The sequence below is a fragment of the Mobula birostris genome, chromosome 17, assembly GCF_030028105.1.
Source record: "Mobula birostris isolate sMobBir1 chromosome 17, sMobBir1.hap1, whole genome shotgun sequence".
Classification (NCBI taxonomy): domain Eukaryota; kingdom Metazoa; phylum Chordata; class Chondrichthyes; order Myliobatiformes; family Myliobatidae; genus Mobula; species Mobula birostris.
The window spans coordinates 53,087,791-53,111,635 of record NC_092386.1 but is presented as its reverse complement, the minus strand read 5'-3'; the positions used below and the strand labels follow the sequence as shown (position 1 = coordinate 53,111,635).

At 39.7% G+C, this 23,845-nt stretch overlaps 1 protein-coding gene across 1 annotated transcript in view; it reads right to left on the bottom strand.

The window, feature by feature from the left end:
• Positions 1 to 23,845, bottom strand: part of fbn2a (fibrillin 2a) — a 338,906-nt gene that overhangs the window by 137,746 nt on the left and 177,315 nt on the right. The window contains exons 9-14 of the mRNA XM_072281722.1: positions 14,410 to 14,562; positions 8,963 to 9,181; positions 7,124 to 7,270; positions 5,729 to 5,848; positions 1,756 to 1,881; positions 1,240 to 1,362 (exon numbers count right to left, since the gene is read on the bottom strand). Coding sequence (XP_072137823.1) covers positions 1,240 to 1,362; positions 1,756 to 1,881; positions 5,729 to 5,848; positions 7,124 to 7,270; positions 8,963 to 9,181; positions 14,410 to 14,562 — 888 coding nt within the window. The remainder of the gene's footprint in view (positions 1 to 1,239; positions 1,363 to 1,755; positions 1,882 to 5,728; positions 5,849 to 7,123; positions 7,271 to 8,962; positions 9,182 to 14,409; positions 14,563 to 23,845) is intronic.

Below are 23,845 nucleotides of genomic sequence, written 5' to 3'. Positions count from 1 at the left end.
GGAAGTGAGACTGATGAACTTGCTCTGCTGGGTGCTGGCGTGAAGTTAATAAGCAATGAGGTATTCTTCTGCCATCATCAGTATGCAAATAAAGTGCAAATGCATTAGCAAAGAAAAATATTTATTCATTTCTCTTTAAGTTCCAATAACATAATGCATTTATTGCCATGGAATAACTTATCATCTACATATCATATCCAATGCATGTAAGGAATAATTTGCTTTCGATTTGTAGCAATGTTGTCTCTTCCGTGGATACAAAGCCTATTGCTGGACAATGAACCAAATGGAGCTTTTGCAATTTTTGGGGAGAAGTTGCAAGGTCATTGTAGGAAGTAGCCTTATATTGTTTTTGCTTCGTGCAATTTGCAATAAAACTACACCTAGAAAATAACACTTAAAAAAAAGGTTTTTTTTCTAAGCTTTCAGCAATAGCAAATGGCAAAACTCCCAACAGTTCACTATCTATACCTTGCATTGCCTCTGCTAGATTTGCTGGAAGTTATTTTGGGAAATGGTAGAGAGAGCACAGCTCACGCCATGAATGGTCCAATTTTAGTGCTCACCAAAAAAGAGATTACAAGATTGAATTGAGACTGCTTGTTTTTCTCTCATTCCCAACTCCCCGCTAAAACATCTGCAAGTGCACCCTTTGGCTTCATTGGGAGCTAAAAATTGCAAATCTACAAAATAGGAAGGTACAATCTAGAAACAAGCCCCTCCGCCCATTGAGCTTATGCTGACCATTAAGGACCCATTTTACCCTCCTTTCATTCTATTTACTGTCCCCTAGATTCTGTCACATAAGTACACACAAGCATGATTTGCAGTGGCCAATTAACACATTTTTGGTTTGGGAGAAGAAACTGGATGAAACCTCAGTGATCACAAAGGGATGTACAAACTCCACACAGATAACAACAGAAGTCAGCATTGAAATGTCACTGAAGCTAAAAGGCATTAGCTACACTAAATGCAGCACCGTCCAAATATCTGAGCATTAATCAGCCTTGAAATCCCAGGTTAGCTTCCCTTCGATCAGCTCTCTATAGCTATTGAGAGAATGAAGATGTTCTGAACTTACACTTTATAGCATAGGTATGACCATTTGGGAATATACTATAAGCTGAGAAAGTTATGTTTTGCATTTCCGCTGACTTTCTTTGCTGCTTTAGTTCCCTTTGTGACAACTTAATTGAAATTCAATAAATCATAACTAGACACTCTAGTTACTCATACCAACACAATATCGCCCATTGGGAGCCAGCACAAAGCCAGGTTTACAGATGCACTTGAAGCTTCCGTCTTCATTGATGCACATGCCATTCAGACACATGTTAGTGGTGGCACATTCATCGTGATCTAAAAAACATGGAAAGTAATCATTGGTTTTCATTTAATTGTATGATTGTGATTATTTTGTTTAATATTTCTTCCTAAGTGGCTGAAAAAAATTTGTATCTGGCCTCCTCTCCTCTATTAGCCAAGTCTGGTACATTTCATGCAGACACACTCATTTGAATGGGGTCACTGACCCGGATGGAAAAGTTAAATGAAGTGGTTTGGTTATTTTTCTTATAATAATTTTAAAAATAGTTACATAGTAAAATTTTAATTTCACAGTAAGTGCATACATTATCTTTAAGATTTCAATTCATAAAAGTAGTAATTTTCACAAATTATAAATGGTGCACCTGATGGTAAAGGAAGTGAGCATGCCCATTAATATTCAGTTTAACTGAAATAATTTCTTACCAATGCAATTCTTTCCATCTGGAGTTAGTTCAAAGCCAGCATTACAAATACATTGAAAGCTTCCATCTGTGTTCACACAACGGCCATTTTTACAAAGAAGTCCATTGTGAATACACTCATCAATATCTGAAAGAAAAGACAATATAGAACAAGGCAAAGTTGTAACAGTATGAAATTAAAAAAGATTACTCAAATGCATGTTTCAATGACTGCAAATACACCTGATAAAATTCTGAGTTGAATGATCTAAGCTTATTTACCTTAGAAAATACCTTCATGATTTATTTTTGTAATATAGTAATTGCATATTACCCAAGAGCTTTAATAGAAAGGAACAGTGAAGACAATAACTAACTCTGTTATGCAGTGTACAATCTGATGAAGATTCTGTCCTTTAACAAGGCACATCTTAAGTACTGCTTCTGGAAATGAGAATGAAGTGGAAGTTGTTTCTGACATAATTCTGTGATGTAGAGATCTGCTTCTTTACACCAAGGGAATACTTAGGTTCCCATTGTATTCTGCCTCAAAGACCCAATGAAATTTAAGCCTACTTGACTCCATTATAAGCTCAGCAATGTCTCCAGACTGTTAGAGAGACCCAAGTGTTTTAAAGACTTGCGAACAATTTTATGTGCTACCCGAGGTTGGCCACTCAGTAACATGGACTCCATCCAAGCCTGTTGTATCTAAATGAGAGGGAGCTGTGTCTCAGCCAAGTGACATATATTCCTTAATCACATTAATTTAGCATAGGTTGAGTCCCTTTCCTTTCTGTGTCCATTTCTTCCATTACATGCAGTCACACTGGTGAAAATACCTTTGGAAATATTAGTCCTATCTAATTTTTGTTAGTCCTAAAGAGGAAAACCCTTCTTCAATTATTTCTCACTATTTGTTGGTCATACACAATGCATTTCTAATATTTATCAAGCTTTGCTATTATTCTATCATGTTATATGGTGAAACTTACGGGGAAGAATGCTCAAAGAAAACATTGACCCTTTTTATGTTCATGAATGGATTGAACTGTTTGCTTTTATTTTGCTAAGTAAAATATTCTTCCAGAACCTAGTCCATACAGTCACAATAAAGTACAGAATTGGAAGGATGAATGCTTTCAGATTTTTTTTATTATTCTCTCTCTCAGTCCTAGTCTCTTAATCTTCAGTTTGTCTGTTAATTTTTCTTTGTTATCCATTCTTTTGCCTTTACATTTCCTATTTTTATCTTTTGAATCACAAATAAGCATTCTTACATCCAGTTCTATTTTCAACTGCGGCTTTTTTCCCCAAACCATTTAACTATGCTCATTGAGTTTTGATATAAGCTGATAATAAAGCAACAAAAGGAAATCTAAACTAAGATTCTTGGTATTTAACGGTATTGAAGACATGTCAAATAAACCCTTTCTATTACTTTTACTTTGCTTACGTTGGCACAGTGTGTGTCAATATACGCGGCAGAAAACCATACTGAGCCTTTCCAAGCTCCTTTTCTATAATCGTTGGGAAATGCTGCGGTTTGGATGTAGCTCTGATCTAAAATGAGTAAGTCAAACAAACAAACCGTGTAGCCAAACAAGACAACGTCCATCCAAAAACATCGTGCAATCTGCAGAAGGTCAAAACGACCGTTATATTCATCCAATTTCTAAACTACTTTAAAATATGCATGTTTTCTAAAATTATAATACAGAACTTCAATCATACGTCCTCCCTAAGAGTTTGGTATTTTAGCAGCAGCCATTAACGTGGATAATTTCAGCAATTTATACAGACTGTTTAATAAAGCGGTTTTTGTTTCAGTTCAGATTGTTAAAATGCCCTGAATGCTTCCAAAGGTAACAGCATACAATTAACCAATGCAAAAATCATAAAATTTTTACTTTCTTCTGGCTTTGATGGTTCTCGGATAAATTAAGCCATATCCTGAAATTCTACAACCTGCAATGGTAACACCAACAAAACAAATGAAAGAAACTTTAAAAGGAGAAAATAAATAAATAGCTTCCAGTGGAGTGCCCTTCACAACTTTCACATACACCAACTCACAAAAGGAGTGTTTGCTGCTTTTGGAAATCTTTAGAATTTATTAGGGGTGTGTTTTGTCAGAAGCTCAGGAAGTTTGTGTTAACTTCAAGTCTTTTCAGAATGAAGGTGAACTGGAAGGCGGTGTTTTTCCAGACAGTATAGATCATCAGTTTGAAAGGAGCTTTTGAAGAAAGCTTCTAAGTTAATTTAATTTTGTACATGGTAACTGTAGAGCTAGGATGCTGGTGCAACAAAAAGTAAAAGGATATATATGGATCAAGGACTAATCAAGTGGGATGATTTTTCCTGATCGTGTCAGGGTTTTTTTGACACTATCCAGTGCACTCATCCAGGCAAGTGAAGGCTATGTATCTTGTATTGATATCTATGAAATCTCAGTGGTAATGAAGGCATCATTCTTACCATAGAATACCCAGCCTTGCAACTACTCTTTGAGGGATAATATTTATCACTAGCCCAATTAAATTTATGATCAATGGTTACTCACATTGACAATCAGCATCCTTTCAGGAGAGGTAACTGAACTCATTCTTGTTGGAGATAATCCTTGCCTGGCACTTTTGTGGTTCAAATGCTACCTCAACCACCTTATTTCTTTCTTTCTCAGTTTTGATGAAGAGTCATTGAGATAAACAATTAATAATTTCCCTTTCCACAGTATATGAGCTGGCCTACTTAGATTTTCCAGCATTTCCATTTTCTGTTGATATATTATGTAGGCTTAATTTTTTTCTTACCCTTCTCCCAAGTCCTGCCTGCCAGGCAGGTACCACTACTTTAATAATTCATTACACAGACCAAGAGGCTTACATTACCTCTATCAACTACCATTAGCCATTTCCACTGATCCGACCAGAAATATCCCTTTGTTCTACACATCCTTACCCCACTACAGAAAAACATATTTTATTCCTTAATCAGTCTGATGAAACACAGCAGATTCAAAATGTTGACTGGAAAATTAAAAAAAAAACTGCTGCCACTGGAAATCTGAAATAGAAATGAAAATTTTCAGTGGGTCAGGCTGAGTCTGTGGGTAGGGAAACAGAGTTAATGTTTCAGGTCAAAAACCCTTTATCAGAATGGAGAAAGTGACAAAATACTTCTATTATCTTCCTTCCAATCCTGATGAATGGTCTTCAACAGGAAATATTAGCTTAGTTTCACAGGGTTTGTGCTCTTCTCAGTAAGCTGCTGGACCCCTGTTTTGATCCTCAGTATTTTTTGCTTTTGAAGCACGTCTTCTAAAAATGCACTTATGGAAATCACCATCAAATCCATGCTGGAGACGTTCAGCCACAATGCTATGCAATGCTTGTGCTATGTTAGTTCTGGACTACACTATAACTCTATTATCATGACACTTTCTGTTACACCAAATGTTTCATCATGCTAATTGAAAAAACAAAAGAGGCAGATGAAATGTGAAATGAAAACAAATTGCTGGAAACAGCAAACCAGGAAATGTTTTTGGAGAAAGAAACAGAATTAATATTTCTGGTTGACTATATTTCATCTGTAGCTTTCTCCACAAATATTACTTGATGAGTATTTCAATATTTTCTGCTTTTCATTTCATTTTGCTAATAATCAGCCTTTTTCTGTAATCTGCTCCATTAAAATCTTTTTTGAATTCTCTACACTAATATCATGGTCAACAGCCTGGCAAATGTGCTATTCTTTCCCTCAAATGACTGCAGGCTCCTCAGTCCTGTGGATTCCCCATCTGCAGGAACAGAATTCCATACACTACAACCTTCATTCTTACTGTTGTGCAATGAGAATGCTTAGATTGGGAGTACAGACTCATCAATTTTGTGAACATCCAAAACAGAAACATGCCTTCTCAGAAATATTGTGCATTTTTCAAGAATTACTATTTTCTCTGAGATTTAGAGCTTTTATATTATGGCACTTACCAATGCAGGATTGTTTGGTTGGGGTACTCTGGAAACCAGTGTGGCATTTACAATGGTAGGAGCCTGGGGTGTTTATACAATCACCATTTGTACAGGGACTTGAAGTACACTCATCAAAATCTAAGGAGACCAATAATTGAAACAAGAGTGAAAACTCAAGAGGAAAGCCGCATGTCTCAAACGTTTGTTAAAAAAAAAACCATCTAAAAACATTTTATATTGTTACTTGCAGGCAAATCTTAACAATAATTATTTCATAATGTTACACCTGTATAATTCCTTTACTGATTCATCCTACAATAATTCCTATCCTGAACAATTTGAGTTCTAATAAAATTTTTTTTCTTTTCAGTTGAACATTGCTCTTCACAAAGCTCAGTGTAATAATACACATACTTTTAAATGTTTCCTCCAATGAAGAATTCTGTGAGTTCTTACTAATCACATTTCACACTTATCCGTTATCCATTGGAAAACGGAAAGCATAGAGAAATCTACAACTCAATCTCATGGGGACCTTAGCTCTAATGTGAAGTAGGACAAAGTGCTTCTTCATAGTGAGCTTCGACCCAGCACTGGGCCCTGGACTCATTAGAGTTTTTGTTTGAAGAGTTTATATCTGATGCTCCTCCCACAGGAAGCTACTGCCTTTCACTTCAGAATGCACAATGGATTTACTGGTGCTCATGAAGCTCTACTAGTTTATTTTTTGTTGTAAACACCTATCTTTTGTCAAAACTGCAGTTATAATTGAGGCCTCCTAGATAGTGCATGTCAGCCTATTACCTCATTTAAAAACCAAATTCTGCATGGGGCTTTAAAATTGGCAATAAACCCCTTGCTTATGCATTCATTGGGTCGCATACATATTTGAGCTCTCCATCCCCAGAAAGTTGACTTTACCAATATGATGGTACTTATAACACGGGTAAGATTCAGAGGATGTGAAACTATTCTTATCAGTATGGTGACTTGAATTTATATCACAATAACAAGCAGAGTCTTAGTATATCTTATATCTTAATAGAATATTGATATTAGTAATTTCATATAAATAAGTATTTATACTTTAATATATTTACTGATCTGTATCACTCAATTTACTACAGACTTTCACGCTGATCGTGCCTGGTTAAACAACAAATTAGCAGAATACTGAGAACTGCTAAGGAAGATGAATTGATGATAAAGGTTTAAGGATGAAGAGAGGTAATTCTTCCTGTGTTACTAATTAGAAGTAACTGGTAGCAAACTAGTCTCACCACATAGTAACTGGAAAGCTATAGTGTATACAAAATTAAAGCCTGCACCATCTTCTACCAATAAGGAATAGTGAAGGCACTTAAAGAGAACACTTTAAAGCGTTACCATTTTGTAAACTTTGTTGATTCTTACCAACACATTCTCCAGCTATATTTTGCTTAAACCCCATATTGCATTCACAGCGGTGACCAGTGGGTGTTGGAATACAACGTCCATTCTTGCAGAGATTGGGAAAGTGCTTACAGAGGTCGGGTTTTGTTTGATTAATGGTAAACGAACCTGGAACAAATTCCCATTGTAACACATAAATAAAGCAACTTCTCAACCTTAACACAATTTTTAATGCTGATTGAATTCTGCCTAGCAGTTTTACAATTATTGCTTTGTGAGGGAGATAAGGAGATATTTCACATCTCATTTGAGTTTAGGGGAAGTTTTATCTATCTCAAAAATAAATGAAGCAAAGAGAGTTCCACAATGATAATTTTCTAAGATCTAATGGAAGGAAAGATCATGATAAAGTGACTTTTTTATTCCACATTTTCTCGTGGGAGCACTCATTTAACAGGGTTTTGTACTCCAGACATTGCAGCCTAATTGTCATCAAACTATTAGTGGGTATTTACATTTTAAACCATTAAATATGCATACTTAAATACAAATGTTATTCATATATGTATTTAATGTTAGGCATATTCTGTCATTTCCTAGCATTCAAACATGCATCTTTCAATTAGTATTTGAAACAATAAATCATGAGACTGCAACCTTTATGTTATATTATTTGAACCTAGATCTGTCAAAAGATCCAGCCAGCAGAAATGCCAATCTAGAAATTCCTTTGTACCCTAGAGGGTATGCTGGAATGGCATGGGGTTGATGGTTCAACAACTACTTTCGTTGTTCTGCTGCTGCCTCCAAGTTCTGTTGCACTTCATATTATCACATGAGGATCAGCTGTTTACCAGCAGCACTTTGGTGCAGACTTCTGGAATAGCTGGACGTTGAAAGAGTGAAAATAGGGGGTTGGGACAGGATCAGCCTAAAGCTAATTGTAGTGATAATGGTCATGACATTGAAAAGATCTCTTGGGCATGGAGTGATTAGAAATCATGGTGGCTGGCATAATCTGGCATGCAACTGCATTTTTTTGGGAGTGGAGTTGAGAGATCAGGATCTGATGTGTGAGACAGACTAGGAAGTGCAGCATCAAAGGTGGATGGGAGGTGGGGACGCAAGTGAGAAGCTACAGAAGGTGTGCATGCTTGCTGAATAGCGTAATATGACCAGGAATAATTTTCTCTGGGTTCAAGAAAAGGTTTGTCATCCAGTTTCTAAGTATATATTCTCCAAACTTCAGGGATGTATTCTTCCAGGCTTAGATACATTTTAAGTAACACACAAAAATTATTGGTGGAACTCAGCAGAGGGGGCAGCGTCGATGGAAGGAAATGAACAGTTGACATTCTGAGACAAGGCTCTTCATCAGGACTCAGTGCAAAGCCCCAGTCTAGATGAAGGGCCTCACCCTGAAACTTTGACTGTTTATTTCCCTCCATAGATGCTGCCCGGCCTGATGAGTTCCCCAGCAATCTTTGTGTGATGCTCCACGCCAACATCTGCAGTCTTCCTTGTGCCTCGGTTTTTTTCCAGTGATGTCTTCTCAGGTTTGTAAAGTAGCAGCAATCATGGTACCAATTTAAAATAATTAATTTAGAGCATCATAGTAAAGCACACAGTAAATTAAAAGTTATCCACCCCCGCATACTGTCATTCAGTCACTCAACAAATGGAAGTGAAAATGCTGCACATTTTGGCCAACACAGCAATATTAAACTGTATAAAATTGACAGAATGTTTCTTAACAAACTACAGAACTGGAAAAGAACTTTTTATTACCCCTCTTTATGTTTTCAATTTGTTTAAAGGGAGTTGTTAAAAACAGAAAGGCATGGAATAATGATATCCTACCGATATCTGGCAGTCTTTGTCGCCCATTGAGGGTACTGTCACGTCCATTTGCATTGCCGTTAACAATGTGAGGTCGAGTAACAGGAACAACAGGTGGGTATCTTTCTCCACGAAAGTCAAATCTAGGAAAGCCCCTATTGTCAGTTCTAAAATTTGGATCATAGTGTGGAATGCCCTGTACAACAGGAACACCTTCAATGCAGAGTCTACGATATTCATCTGTGTTAAAAGAAAATGTGGTTAACTTTACATTTCTTAATCACATCATCATTTTCACACTTGCGTAGATTTAAAGTCTCAGATGAGATGTAAGCCGAAGCCCAATTTGCATCTCAGGTAAGTGTACATTTACCCTATGGTGCGATTTTAGGAATTCATTGTCGTGCCCTGGCCAATAATTCTATTTCTTCCAACACAAATAAAATAAGATTATTTAATTATTAACACAATGCTGAAAAAGAAAAAAAAGGAATCTGCAGATTCTGTAAATCTAAAACAAAGCACAAAAATGCTGGAAAAACTCAACAGCTAAGGACAAAAGAAACTCTTTCATAGTAAAAGGAAGGACTGAGGGAGCGAAAGTGCAGGAAATTGACTAAGCACAGTTAAGCAACCCATTAAACCAGATTGACAAGAAATTCTTAGCTCAGCAAGGAAATACTGAAATCAGTTCCTTCTTTTAACACACACACAAAATGCTGGAGGAACTAGGCAGGCCGGATTAAGGGTCCGAAACATCGAATGTTTACTTTTTTCCATAGAAGCTAGCTGGCCTGCTGAGGTCCCCCAGCATTTTGTGTGTGTTGCTTGGATTTCCAGCCTCTGCAGATTTTCTCGTGTCTGTTATCCTTCTTTTAAAGTCTATACTTGCACTGTAAATCTGGGAAAGAGAACTACAAGCTTTATTTTCGACTATAACATAAGAAAATAGAAACTAGAATAGGCCATCTCGTCCTCCAAGCCTACCCATTTAATATGATTGTATTTTCAATAAAATCACTCTTCTTCTAAATTCCAAAGAATATAGATCTAATCCCTCTAGCTGCTTGTGACAACATAGAACATAGAATAGTACAGCACAGTACAGGCCCTTCAGCCCACAACCCTTAACCCTGCCTCCCAAATAACCCCCACCTTAAATTCCTCCATATACCTGTCTAGTAGTCTCTTAAACTTCACTAGTGTATCTGCCTCCACCACTGACTCAGGCAGCGCATTCCATGCACCAACCGCTCTCTGAGTAAAATTCCTTACTCTAATATCCCCCTTGAACTTCCCACCCCTTACCTTAAAGCCATGTTCTCTTCTATTGAGCAGTGGTGCCCTGGAGAAGAGGCGCTGGCTGTCCACTCTACCTATTCCACTTAATATCCTGTATACCTCTATCATGTCTCCTCTCATCCTCCTTCCCTCCAAAGAGTAAAGCCCTAACTCCCTTAATCTCTGATCATAATGCATACTCTCTAAACCAGGCAGCATCCTGGTAAATCTCCTCTGTACCCTTTCCAATGCTTCCACATCATTCCTATAGTGAGGCGACCAGAACTGGACACAGTACTCCAGGTGTGGCCTAACCAGAGTTTTACAGAGTTGCATCATTACCTCACGACTCTTAAACTCTATCCCCCAAGTTATGAAAGCTAACACCCCATAAGCTTTCTTAACTACCCTATCGACCTGTGAGGCAACTTTCAGGGATCTATGGACATGTACCCCCAGATCCCTCTGCTCCTCCACACTACCAAGTATCCTGCCATTTACTTAGTACTCTGCCTTGGAGTTTGTCCTTCCAAAGTGTACCACCTCACACTTCTCCGGGTTGAATTCCATCTGCCACTTCTCACCCCACTTCTGCATCCTATCAATGTCTCTCTGCAATCATTGACAATCCTCTACACTATCTACAACACCACCAACCTTTGTGTCGTCTGCAAAATTGCCAATCCACCCTTCTACCCCCACATCCAGGTCGTTAATAAAAATCACGAAAAGTAGAAGTCCCAGAACAGATCCTTGTGGGACACCACTAGTCGCAACCCTCCAATCCCAATGTACTTCCTCCACCACGACCCTCTGCCTTCTGCAGGCAAGCCAATTCTGATTCCACCTGGCCAAACTTCCCTAGATCCCATGCCTTCTGGCTTTCTGAACAAGCCTACCGTGTGGAACCTTGTCAAATGCCTTACTAAAATCCATGTTGATCACATCCATTACACTACCCTCATCTATATACCTGGTCACCTCCTCAAAGAACTCTATCAGGCTTGTTAGACACAATCTGCCCTTCACGAAGACATGCTGACTGTCTCTGATCAGACCATGATTCTCTAAATGTCCATAGATCCTATCTCTAAGAATCTTTTCCAACAGATGTCCCACCACAGACGTAAGGCTCACTGGTCTATAATTACCTGGACTATCCCTACTACTTTTTTGAACAAGGGGACAACATTCGCCTCCCTCCAATCCTCCGGCACCATTCCCGTGGACAATGAGGACATAAAGATCCTAGTCGGAGGCTCAGCAATCTCTTCCCTTGCCTCGTGGAGCATACTGGGGAATATTCTGTCAGGCCCCGGGGACTTATCCGTCCTAATGTATTTTAACAACTTCAGCACCTCCTCTCCCTTAATATCAACATACTCTACAACATCAACCTCGATCTTATTGTCCTCACCATCATCAAGTTCCCTCTCATTGGTGAATACCGAGGAGAAGTATTCATTGAGGACCTCGCTCACTTCCACAGCCTCCAGGCACATCTTCCCACCTTTATCTCTAATCAGTCCTACCTTCACTCCTGTCATCCGTTTGTTCTTCACATAACTGAAATATGCCTTGGGGTTTTCCTCTACCCTACTCGCCAAGGCCTTCTCATGACCCCTTCTTGTTCTTCTCAGCCCCTTCTTAAGCTCCTTTCTTGCTACCCTATATTCCTCAATAGACCCATCTGATCCTTGCTCCCTAAACTTCACGTATGCTGCCTTCTTCCACCCGACTAGGTTTTCCACCTCACTTGTCACCCATGGTTCCTTCACCCTACCATTCTTTACCTTCCTCACCGGGACAAATTTATCCCTAACATCCTGCAAAAGGTCCATAAACATCGACCACATGTCCATAGTACATTTCCCTGCAAAAACATTATCCCAATTCACACCAGCAAGTTCTAGCTTTATAGCCTCATAATTTGCCCTTCCCCAATTTAAAAATTTCCTGTTCTATCTGATTCTATCCTTTTCCATGATAATGTTAAAGGCCAGGGAGCGGTGGTCACTGTCCCCCAGATGCTCACCCACTGAGAGATCTGTGACCTGACCTGGCTTGTTACCTAATACTAGATCTAGTATGGCATTCCCCCTAGTCAGCCTGTCAACATACTGTGACAGGAATCCGTCCTGGACACACTTAACAAACTCTGTCCCATCCAAATCCTTGGAACTAATCAGGTGCCAATCAATATTAGGGAAGTTAAAGTCATCCATGATAACAACCCTGTTATTTTTGCACCTTTCCAAAATCTGCCTCCCAATCTGCTCCTCTGTATCTCTGCTGCTACTAGGGGGCCTATAGAATACTCCCAATAGAGTAACTGCTCCCTTCCTGTTTCTGACTTCCACCCATACTGACTCAAAAGAGGATTCTGCTACATTATCCTCCTTTTCTTTAGCTGTAATAGTATCCCTGACCAGTAATGCCACCCCTTCTCCCTTTTCCCCCTTCCCTATCCCTTTTAAAGCACTGAAATCCAGGAATATTGAGAATCCATTCCTGTCCTGGTGCCAGCCAAGTCTGTAATGGCCACTACCTCATAATTCCATATATGTATTCAAGCTCTCAGTTCATCACCTTTATTCCTGATGTTTCCTGCACTGAAGTACACGCACTTTAGCCCTTCTACCTTACTACCTTTACACCCTTTATTCTGCTTCTCTTTGTCTCAAAGCCTCTTTATATGTTGGATCTGGCTTTACTCCATGCACTATACTTGCAGTTCTCGCATGACCTTTATCCTTCTCCACCTCACCATCTGCTCTAACACTCCTGTTCCCCTCCCCCTGCAAATCTAGTTTAAACCCCCTGGAGCAGCACCAGCAAACCTTCCCGCAAGGATGTTAGTCCCCCTCCAGTTCAGGTGCAACCCGTCCCGTCGGAACAGGTCCCACCTTCCCTGGAACAAGGCCCAATTGTCCAGAAACATGAAGCCCTCCCTCCTGCACCAACTCCTTACCCACGTATTTAGCTGCATTATCTTCCTATTTCTAGCCTCACTAGCACATGGCACAGGTAGCAATCCTGAGATTGCAACCCTGGAGGACCTGTCCTTCAACTTTGCACCTAACTCCCTAAACTCTCTTTGCAGGACCTCCTCCTTCTTCCTATCCACGTCATTGGTCTCTAAGGTGAATCTTGAATAAATCTTTTGCTGTTGCTTCCTTGACCGCTCAGATTCCTCATAAATTAAATATTCAGCATTGTTAAAAATAGCTGAAAGTAATTAAACGTAAGAACATTCTATATTATAAAGCAAGGCGATTGAGCTCACAATTTCATAATACTGCCATTCTTCACTGCATGCAATCAATTAATACTCTCCCACTGACCAATGCATTGGCTTCTATTAAAAAAACACATTTATGCAATGACATTTGTCAGTATTTTGTGGCAGCCAAAATAAAATGTTGCAATTCACTGTTACAGAGGTTTGAAAAAAATGTAGACTGTCTTGAAACCCTGCATGCCTCCAGACAAAATCCTACAGGTAGCTTCTGCCTACAGAAGAAATCAGTCTTCTAAATAAAGAGAGCAGAACACAAAAAAATCAACAAGGAATGGCTTTGAACAAGCAGACAAATGACCCTGTCATGTATTGTTGCCATCAATACATAAATAGCAATCCTACCCTCAACATCCTATTTATTCATAGGGAAAAGCTTCTAGAGACAGATGGCAGTTTCATTCTAAAGGCAGTTAACACCTTGCTCTGCAGGAAGTCAACTTCATCACAGCTACTGAGGTTAGGGTAGGATTTCCTTCTCATTTTGACACCTTAGTGAAGCTTATGTGTCATAAACTGGCACCACGACGTGCAGGTGTGTAAGATAGAGTGTATTTTTCAAACCTCGTACTTCAGTCTACTGACCAAGAAGTTTATGCTCACTGTTTTCAGTGAGATTTCTCATGATTGGGAAGCTCTTGTGGCTGGTTCCAAATCATCCCAATTCTCAGGAGAGGGAAGCTCTGAGATGTATCCCAAAGGCACACGCCGCTGGGATAGTAGGTGGCAGTGCTGACAAGGAGATTGTGCTCTGATATGTGGTGGTTGTTGAGGAGCATCAGCTGGTAACACAATCCTCTCACAGAATCCCATGGTGTGTGTGGTACGGTTCTTAATGAATACTTGTATCCTGCAAATTTAACTTTGGAATTACCATATTTCTTCTTACCTGAACCTGTAATTGGGCACATCTCTGGAACAGAACCAAGGGCCCAGCAGCGTCCAGACTCACAACAGCACTGCATCTTAGTGTAACGTCCAGTTAATTCCTGAGCACAACCGCCGTTAATCAGTCGGGAAAAGCAGGTCCCAGCTCGCTGATCTGTGAACAAAACGAGATTCTTGATTGAATTTACATTATTACAACTTTCTCGCTGCATATACAGTATCTTGAAAAAGTATTCAGCCCCGATAACTATTTTCACATTTTGTCTAATTTTCTAAATTTAAAATAAATTGAAGTGTGATTTTTGAGCTAAACTACAAAACATTGTGCATGTCAAATCAAATGGAAAATTCCAAAACCTGTCAACAATTTACTAAAAACTAAAAACAAAATTGTGAGGCAGAAAAATTATTCATCCGTTTTGTAATTACTATGCTAACTTTCCTTGTGTACAATACTGTATATTACCTCACCAATCTGCAGATATTGAAAATTGGAGGACCACCTGAATAAATACTCTCTTTCTCTGTAAAGTCTAACAGTATTATAGATTTTCAACAGACTAAACCAAAATGAATACAAGAGAGCATTGAAGACAAGTCAGGGAAATGATAATAGAGAAGCACAAATCTAGAGAAGAGTACAAGAACATTTCAAAGGCACTAATTGTACTTTGGAGTTCCATGCTGTCCATCATGAAAAAGTGAAAAACAATATGAAACCACAGCCACGCTGCCTAGGTCAGGCCACCATCTAAACTTAAGTCACCAGAGAAGAATGGCACTTGTACAAGACGCTACTGTGATGCCAACAGTCATTCTGAGTGAGCTGCAGAAGTCAGTGACTGTATCTGGAGATTTGAGTTCATGGTTCCACAAACTCTAAAGCCTTGCAGAAAAAGGGTACTTTCATAAGAGTGGTAAGGAAGAAGCCCTGGCTGAAAAAGCTTATTGTTGCCTGTAAAGACTTTGCAAAGTGTCACTTAAAAGATACTGTAAAGTGGAAGAAGGTCTGTGGTTGAATGAGAGTAAAATGGAACTTTATGACCTTGACACCAAGTGGTACATGTAACATACAGTATAGCTAATATTGCACATCAGCCAGGTAAACCATTTCTTTTGTAAAGTATGGTGGATGTAGCATCAAATGGAGTTGCTTCAAATGAAGAAAACTGATGTCTTTGATTAGCCCACTCAAAGAGTCGTGACCTTAACCCGACTGAACATCTCCGGCAAAACCTCAAGATTGTTGTCCACTGCTGCATCCCAACTAACCTGGCAATTTTGTAAGGAGGAATGGGCAAATCTTGCTCAATCATGTTGAGTAAAGCTAATAGAGACTACTGGCTGTAACTGCTGCAAAAGGGGGTTCAGCAAGTACTGAGCAACGGGGGATGAATACTTTTGGAGTGCTGACATTTCAGTTTTGTAATTTTCAGTTATTCATGCTTTACAATTTTCCATTTTTTTGGGCTCTAATATGATTCGCAAATAAAAAATCTTAGTTAAATTGATCAAAATCCCTGGTTGTAATACTCATTGATGTAAACAAAGGGCTGGGGGTGAATACTTTTACAAGGTACTGTACAAAAATATAGAATATTTCAAACACCACTCAAAAACATATTTTTCTAGTTTTTTCCTCTTACTCTCCTCCTGCCTTGAATACATTGAACTCCTTATTATTTGGAATTCTCCATAGCCTCATCCAAATAGGCATTCTTAAGATGTGAGCCTTTACAGTGTGAACTGCCAGACTTTTCAAGTATGTTGATCACATTGCCAAGCTTGATTCAGTTTTCAACTGTCCTTCATACTCACTTTGTGTAAGGATTGATTAAAAATAAACAGCAGAAGTAACATTGTCTCTACCTGTCTCCAGTCTGGTGTCTTTAAATCCATTGTGCCTGGGCTCAGAGTAACTAACCTAGCAGAGGGCAGGATTTCAAGCTAGGAAGGTTTTATGTTACTTGGCAATAGATACATGAATCAAAAAATATATATACTACTTTATCCAGCTGCAAAGTGTGTGGTGAACCAGTTCTTTTTCAGAGGAGTTTATGAATTCTATACTTCTGCTTTGGCATTCATGGTCTGGAGCAATCTCATGATTAGAAAGTAAACCTAATACACTGCATAAAAGCAATTTCACATTGTTGTCTCATGGAATTGATTCATCTCACCTTTTCGCTTCTCTAACCAGGCACTCCTCCCCATGTCAGTACTTCTTCCTAATGCGATACACACCATGTGCTGAAGGAGCTCGGCAGGTCAGGCAGCATCTACAGATGGGAATAAACAGCCGATGTTTCGGGCCGAGACCCTTCATCATGACTGGATGAAGGGTCCAGTCCTATGAAGGGTCACAGCCCAAAACGCTGACTGCTTATTTCCATCCATAGATGCTGCTTGACCTGCTGAGTTCCTCCAGCACATTGTGTGTATCGCTCTAGATTTCCAGGATCTGCAGTACTTTGTCCATCTTTCCTAATGCTCTTTGTCATTTCAATAATTTCTCACTCCAAGTAACACCCAACTTCCTTCCATCATAAACCTCAAAGTTCTATACACTTTCGTCCCCAAATCATGAATGTCGGGGCCCTATGTTTCTTCCTTGAATGGAGCTCCTTCTAGTATCCCTCTTCTGTCACCCTCCAATGCCCGACACAACTTGTTCTCACAATGGGGAAAAAATCACTTTGATTCAATTCACTTCTTATAACCTGAGAGAGTCTGTGTGGGACCTTATCAAGTATATTGGGGTATTTAGTATATTCTTTGTATCAATCCATCACAGGTCTCCTCCTTCAGCTCATTTTTTTACACTGATGATTATTTTCATTCCATCTCATGCTGGAAAATTTGACTACCTGAATCCTAATGTTTATAATCTTCTCCCTCAGCTTCTCATTCTCTACTTCAGGAGACAGGGTGGTAATCAGCACTTACTGTCAGGCAATGGGTCAGCAGAAATGTGTTAGTTAGTAGAGCTGGTGCCTCATAGTTGAAGTAACCAGTTTCGATTCTGATTCCCAGTGCTGTCTGTGTAAAGTTCACATGTTCTCCCTGTGACTTTGTGGATTTTTTCCGGATGTTCTTGTTTGGTCCCACATCCCTAATATATGTGGTTGGTAAGTTACTTGGTCACTGTAAATTGTCCTCAGTGTGTAAGTGAGCAGTAGAGTCTGGGAGGAATTTATGGCAATGAGGGAAGAATGAAAATAAGATAAATATAAATGGTTTCTTGATGACTGGCCTGGATTTGGTGGGCTAATGGGCCTGTATACATATTGTAGGACTGTATAATTCACCAGTTTCCCAAGACAAAACCTGTGCTGACGATTCCATTTTTAGTACTAGATCTTCTCTTAGATTTGTGGGGATGGTTTTGGAGACACAAAAGGAAGTTAAGAGTCAGGTAAGGGTTTAAGAAAAAGGGATGTGGGGGAATTGGCGGATAGGCCGGAGGCTTAAGTCTCCGCTCTGCGTTTGTAGGTCAGCGACGCAGACATCCAGACCAGCATAGACAAAGGCTGGTGGACACCATCCACCCCCAGGGTCAGCAAGTTGCCAGCAGGTTCCAGAATTGGAGCTCGATGCAGGAAGAAGGAACTAGGTCCGATGACCCCTAGGTTCGTGAATCAGTGAGACTGGAGTTCGAGGTTTAGTGTTCAGGATCCCATCACCGGCAAGTCTGGAGTTTGAGGCTTGGTGTTCAGTGATTGGTGGTTCATATATGCTAATGATCAAGGCCTGAGGGACGTTTTGGAAGTCCGAAGTTCGAGGCTCGTTGGGCGGATCCTCCGGGTCTGCAAATCTCTGTGAGTCACTGGGTCTGATGAAGGCCCAAAGTCTGCATTTCTAGCCTGAAATCTCAGTCAGCTCTAGTCCACAGAAGATGGCCTGCCTTGGGGTTAGAGCACTATGTATATGCATGGATCCGAGGGAGGAACAGGGCTTGCTTTACTGTTGTTGTTTTGTTGCTTGTTGTGTTCTGTTTTATTATGTTGAGTGTTGTTCTGCTGAGCATTGTAAACATGCGATGTGGACACCGCCACCTGAATGCGTGGTGGCACTTGTGGGCTGCCCCAGCACATCCTCGGGTGGGTTGATTGTTAACGCAAATGATGCATTTCACTGTACACTTCGATGCACATGTGATAAATAAACTTGAATCCTGAATCTTGAATCCTGCTCTCACCTTTGACATTCAATGGACCTTTTGCATAATTTCCAGTAACTCTAGCATAATAGATATCTGCAGTATTTAGCTTCTATTTTACAATAGTGTACTGCAGGATGGAACTCAGAGTCTGAATGTATTTCGGAAGGTGCCTATGATGGGTCGATTATTTAGACAAATGTGACTTGAGCCAAGTATCCTCTAGACCAAACCACATTCACTACCACTCATATACAATAACAATGTGCAGCTTCAAGTGACCGTTGCTAGAATAACAGCAACATTTGCAGGGACATTTCATCCACATTCTAGTCTTTTCACCAAGAAGAATAGTGGATTCCTCTGCAAGCGTTAGATCATAATTGGAGAGCTTTACATCGCTTTTTGGATCCATATCCTGGAATATAAATTTGTGGACACCACAACTAAAAACAAAATCCCTAGTTATTTGAAAACAATGCCAGAGCATCCCAGATCGTTGAACCCAGTCTAGACTGATTTTTTTATGAAGCTAAAGAGAAGAATATCAATGGTGCAAGTTAGAAGATGAAATGGTTTGGAAAGAAGATTATAAAAATGAATGCTAAACTAACTATATTAAATTAAAAATTAAATTAGTAAAGATTATTAAAGATAGGGTTTCTACAGGCATACAAATTAATCAGCTGAAGGACTGGCTAGTTATTGACTGCAAAATGCAAGCAATATTAAATTATTACACCCTACGTGTTTTTTTGGTACTTCTTACTCACTCTCTCAGTCATAATGACCCCTAAGGAGAAGGACTTCCAATTTCTACATCTGGGAATAAATGTCTATAGAGATCTGGTAAATTTTCCATTTGTTGGCATATCACCACCACCTGTCAGTGTTAGAATGAAGGAACTAAACACTATAAGTCATAGAAATGGCCACTTGAACTCAATTACCAATATTGTGCAAGTTGGTGATATCACGTTTATAATATACTGGTGAAGATTTCTTCATACTCTGGCACCGAGATGGGACCCTCAACTCAGAAGGGAAGGAGGGAAAAGAGGACAGCAGTAGTGATAGGGGATTTGATAGTTAGGGGAACAGATAAGAGGTTCTGTTGAAGAGATCGAGAATCCCGGATGGTCTGTTGCCTCCCTGGTGCCAAGGTCCATGATATCTCGGATCGAGTTCTTGGTATTCTCAAGAGGGAAGGTGAGCAGCCAGATGTCGTGGTCAATGTCGGGACTGATGACGTGGGTAGGAAGAGTGAGGAGGGCCTGAAAGGTGAGTTCAGGGAGTTAGGTGCCAAGTTAAAGGACAGGACCTCCAGAATACAAATCTCAGGATTGCTACCAGTGCCACGTGCAGGCGGGTTTAGAAATGGTAAGATAGTGCAGATCAACACGTGGCTGAAGACATGGTGCAGGAGGGAGGGCTTCAGATTTATATATAATTGGGCAGTTTTCCAGGGAGGGTGGGACCTGTTCCAGTGGGATGGTTTCCATCTGAACTGGAGGGGGACAAATATTCTTGCAGGTAGGTTTGCTAGAGAGGCTCCGGTGGGTTTAAACTAGATACAAGCGGGGAGGGGAACCAGAGTGTAGGTACAGATGTAGGTGAGAAGGACGAAAAAGAAAATATTAAAGTTGTTTGCACTGTTAGTGATAAACAGAGAGTAAGAGGTGGAAAATTTCTTAAACGCATTTATTTCAATGCCAGGAGCATTGTAAGAAAGGTGGATGAGTTTAAAGCATGTATTGATACCTGGAAGTATAATGTGGTAGCTATTAGTGAAACATGGTTACAGGAGGGGTGTGATTGGCAACTAAATATTCCTGGATTTAATTGCTTCAGGTGTGATAGAATAGCACGGACAAGAGGGGGAAGTGTTGCATTGCTTGTCAGAGAAAATATTACAGTGGTGCTCTGGCAGGATAGATTAGAGGGCTCGTCTAGGGAAGCTATTTGGGTGGAATTGAGGAATAGGAAAGGTGTAGTAACACTTATGGGGGTGTATTATAGAGCATCAAATGGGGAGCGAGAGTTGGAGGAGCAAATTTGTAAAGAGATAGCAGATATTTGTAGTAAGCACAAGGTTATGATTGTGGGAGATTTTAATTTTCCACACATAGACTGGGAAGCCCATTCTGTAAAAGGGCTGGATGGTTTGGAGTTTATAAAAAGTGTGCAGGATAGTTTTTCGCAGCAATACATAGGTACCAACTAGAGAAGAGGCAGTGTTGGATCTCCTGTTAGGGAATGAGATAGGTCAGGGACGGAGGTTTGTGTTGGGCAGCACTTCAGGTCCAGTGATCACAATGTTATTAGTTTCAATATAATTATGGAGAAGGATAGGTCTGGACTCAGGGTTGAAATCTTTGATTGCAGAAAGGCTAACTTTGAGGAGATATGAAAGGATTTAGAAGGAGTGGATTGGGACAATTTGTTTTATGGGAAGAATGTAATAAAGAAATGGAGGTCATTTAAAGGGGAAATTTTGAGGGTTCAGAATCTTTATGTTCCTGTTAGGTTGAAAGGAAAGATTAAAAGTTTGAGAAAGCCATGGTTTTCAAGGGATATTGGAAACTTGGTTCGAAAGAAGAGAGATATCTACAATAAATATAGGCAGCATGGAGTAAATGAGGTGCTCGAGGAATATAAAGAATGTAAAAAGAATCTTAAGAAAGAAATTAGAAAAGCTAAAAGAAGATATGAGGTTGCTTTGGCAAGTAGGTGAAAATAAATCCAAAGGGTTTCTTACAGTTATATTAAAAGCAAAAGGATAGTGAGGGATAAAATTGGTCCCTTACAGAATCAGAGTGGACAGCTATGTATGAAGCCAAAAGAGATGGGGGAGATTCTGAACAATTTCTTTTCTTCGGTATTCACTTAGGAGAAGGATATTGAATTGTGTAAGATAAGGGAAACAGGTAGGGAAGTTATGGAAACTATGATGATTAAAGAAGAGGAACTACTGGTGCTTTTAAGGAATATAAAAGTGGATAAATCTCCGGGTCCTGACAGAATATTCCCTAGGACCCTGAGGGAAGTTACTGTGGAAATAGCAGGGGCTCTGACAGAAATATTTCAAATGTCTTTAGAAACAAGGATGGTGCCGGAGGATTGGTGTATTGCTCATGTTGTTCCATTGTTCTAAGAGTAAACCTAACAATTATCGACATGTGAGTTTGACATCAGTGGTGGGTAAATTGATGGAAAGTATTCTTAGAGATGGTATATATAATTATCTGGATAGATAGGGTCTGATTCGGAACAGTCAACATGGATTTGTGCGTGGAAGGTCATGTTTGACAAATCATTGAAGTTTTTGAAGGAGTTACTAGGAAAGTTGACGAGGGTAAAGCAGTGGATGAGGTCTATATAAACTTCAGTTAGGCCTTTGACAAGGTTCCACATGGAAGGTTAGATAGGAAGGTTCAATTGTTACGTGTTAATATTGAAGCAATAAGATGGATTCAACAGTGGTTGGATGGGAGACGCCAGAGAGTAGTGATGGATAACCATTTGTCAGATTGGAGGCCGGTGACTAGTGGTATGCCTCAGGGATCTGTACTGGGTCCAATGTTATATGTCATATACATTAATGATCTGGATGATGGGATGGTAACTTGGATGAGTAAGTATGCAGATGATACTAAGATAGGTGGAGTTGTGGATAATGAAGTAGGTTTTCAAAGCTTGCAGAGAGATTTAAGCCAGATAGAAGAATGGGCTGAAAGATGGCAGATGGCGTTTAATGCTGAAAAATGTGAGGTGCTACATTTTGGTAGGACTAATCAAAATAGGACATACATCTTAAATGATAAGGCATTGAAGAACGCAGTAGAACAAAGGGATCTAGGAATAATGGTGCATAGTTCCCTGAAGATGGAATCTCATGTGGATAGGGTGGTGAAGAAAGCTTTTGGTATGCTGGCCTTTATAAATCGGAGCATTGAGTATAGGAGTTGGGATGTAATGTTGAAATTGTACAAGGCATTGGTGAGGCCAGATTTGGAGTTTTGTGTACAGTTTTGGTCACCGAATTACAGGAAAGATGTCGACAACATAGAGAGAGTACAGAGAAGATTTTCAGGAATGTTACCTGGGTTTCATCACCTAAGTTACAGAGAGAGGTTGAACAAGTTAGGTCTTTATTCTTTGGAGTGTAGAAGGTTGAGGGGGGACTTGATAGAGGTATTTAAAATTATGAGGGGGATAGATAGAGTTGACATGGATAGGCTTTTTCCATTGAGAGTGGAGGAGATTCAAACAAGAGGACATGAGTTGAGAGTTAAAGGGCAGAAGTTTAGGGGTAACATGAGGGGGAACTTCTTTACTTAGAGAGTGGCAGCTGTGTGGAATGAGCTTCCAGCAGAAGTGGTTGAGGCAGGTTCGATGTTGTCGTTTAAAGTTAAATTGGACAGCTATATGGACAGGAAAGGAATGGAGGGTTATGGGCTGAGTGCAGGTCGGTGGGAATAGGTGAGAGTAAGAGTTCGGCATGGACTAGAAGGGCCGAGATGGCCTGTTTCCGTGCTGTAATTGTTATATGGTTACATGGTTACAGACTGCTGAAACAGTATCTAGATTTCCAAGTTAGCAGCAAAGCCATCAAATTAGTATCATATTTCATTTACACCTGTCTGCTCTGCATAATTCTTGGTTGTTTGTTGTGTATATGCTAACAACCTCACAAGCATATGCAGGCCTGCATGCTTGAATCCTACAGGAATATATTCAACATTTATAGTGCTGAACAGCAGATGATAAATGCCAAATTTTCCAACGAAGTGCATTTTCTCCTAGTTGCAAGTAAGCTTGCTATGAGCAATAAGCCATGATTTAAAATAAACTTGGCTTCAATAACATTTATGAAATAAACAAAGAGCACAGTTGGAAATTAGCAAACGAAGTATGGTTATTGTCCACCTGTTGATTGCTCTACTAGACTTCAGTCTACTTGGAACTCGCTAACACAAACTGGTGAACTACAAGCAAAAACTTGGAAGATGCAGGTTTTCATGTGTCAGCTTACTTTGCACGTTACCAGAACTGAATGAGACATAGACAATGATTCGGGAGAGAGTCCAACATTGGGTGACAGCCAGTGTTCCTCTTAATGGAAAGAAACTTTGTTTTCTTAGTACCCTTCAGGCCATTTTAAAGAATGTGCCCCTCAAAGAATGTGCAGTAAATCCACTTCTCTATTTTAAAATGTTACAAACAAGAGAAAATCTGCAGATGCTGGAAATCCAAGCAACACACACAAAATGCTGGA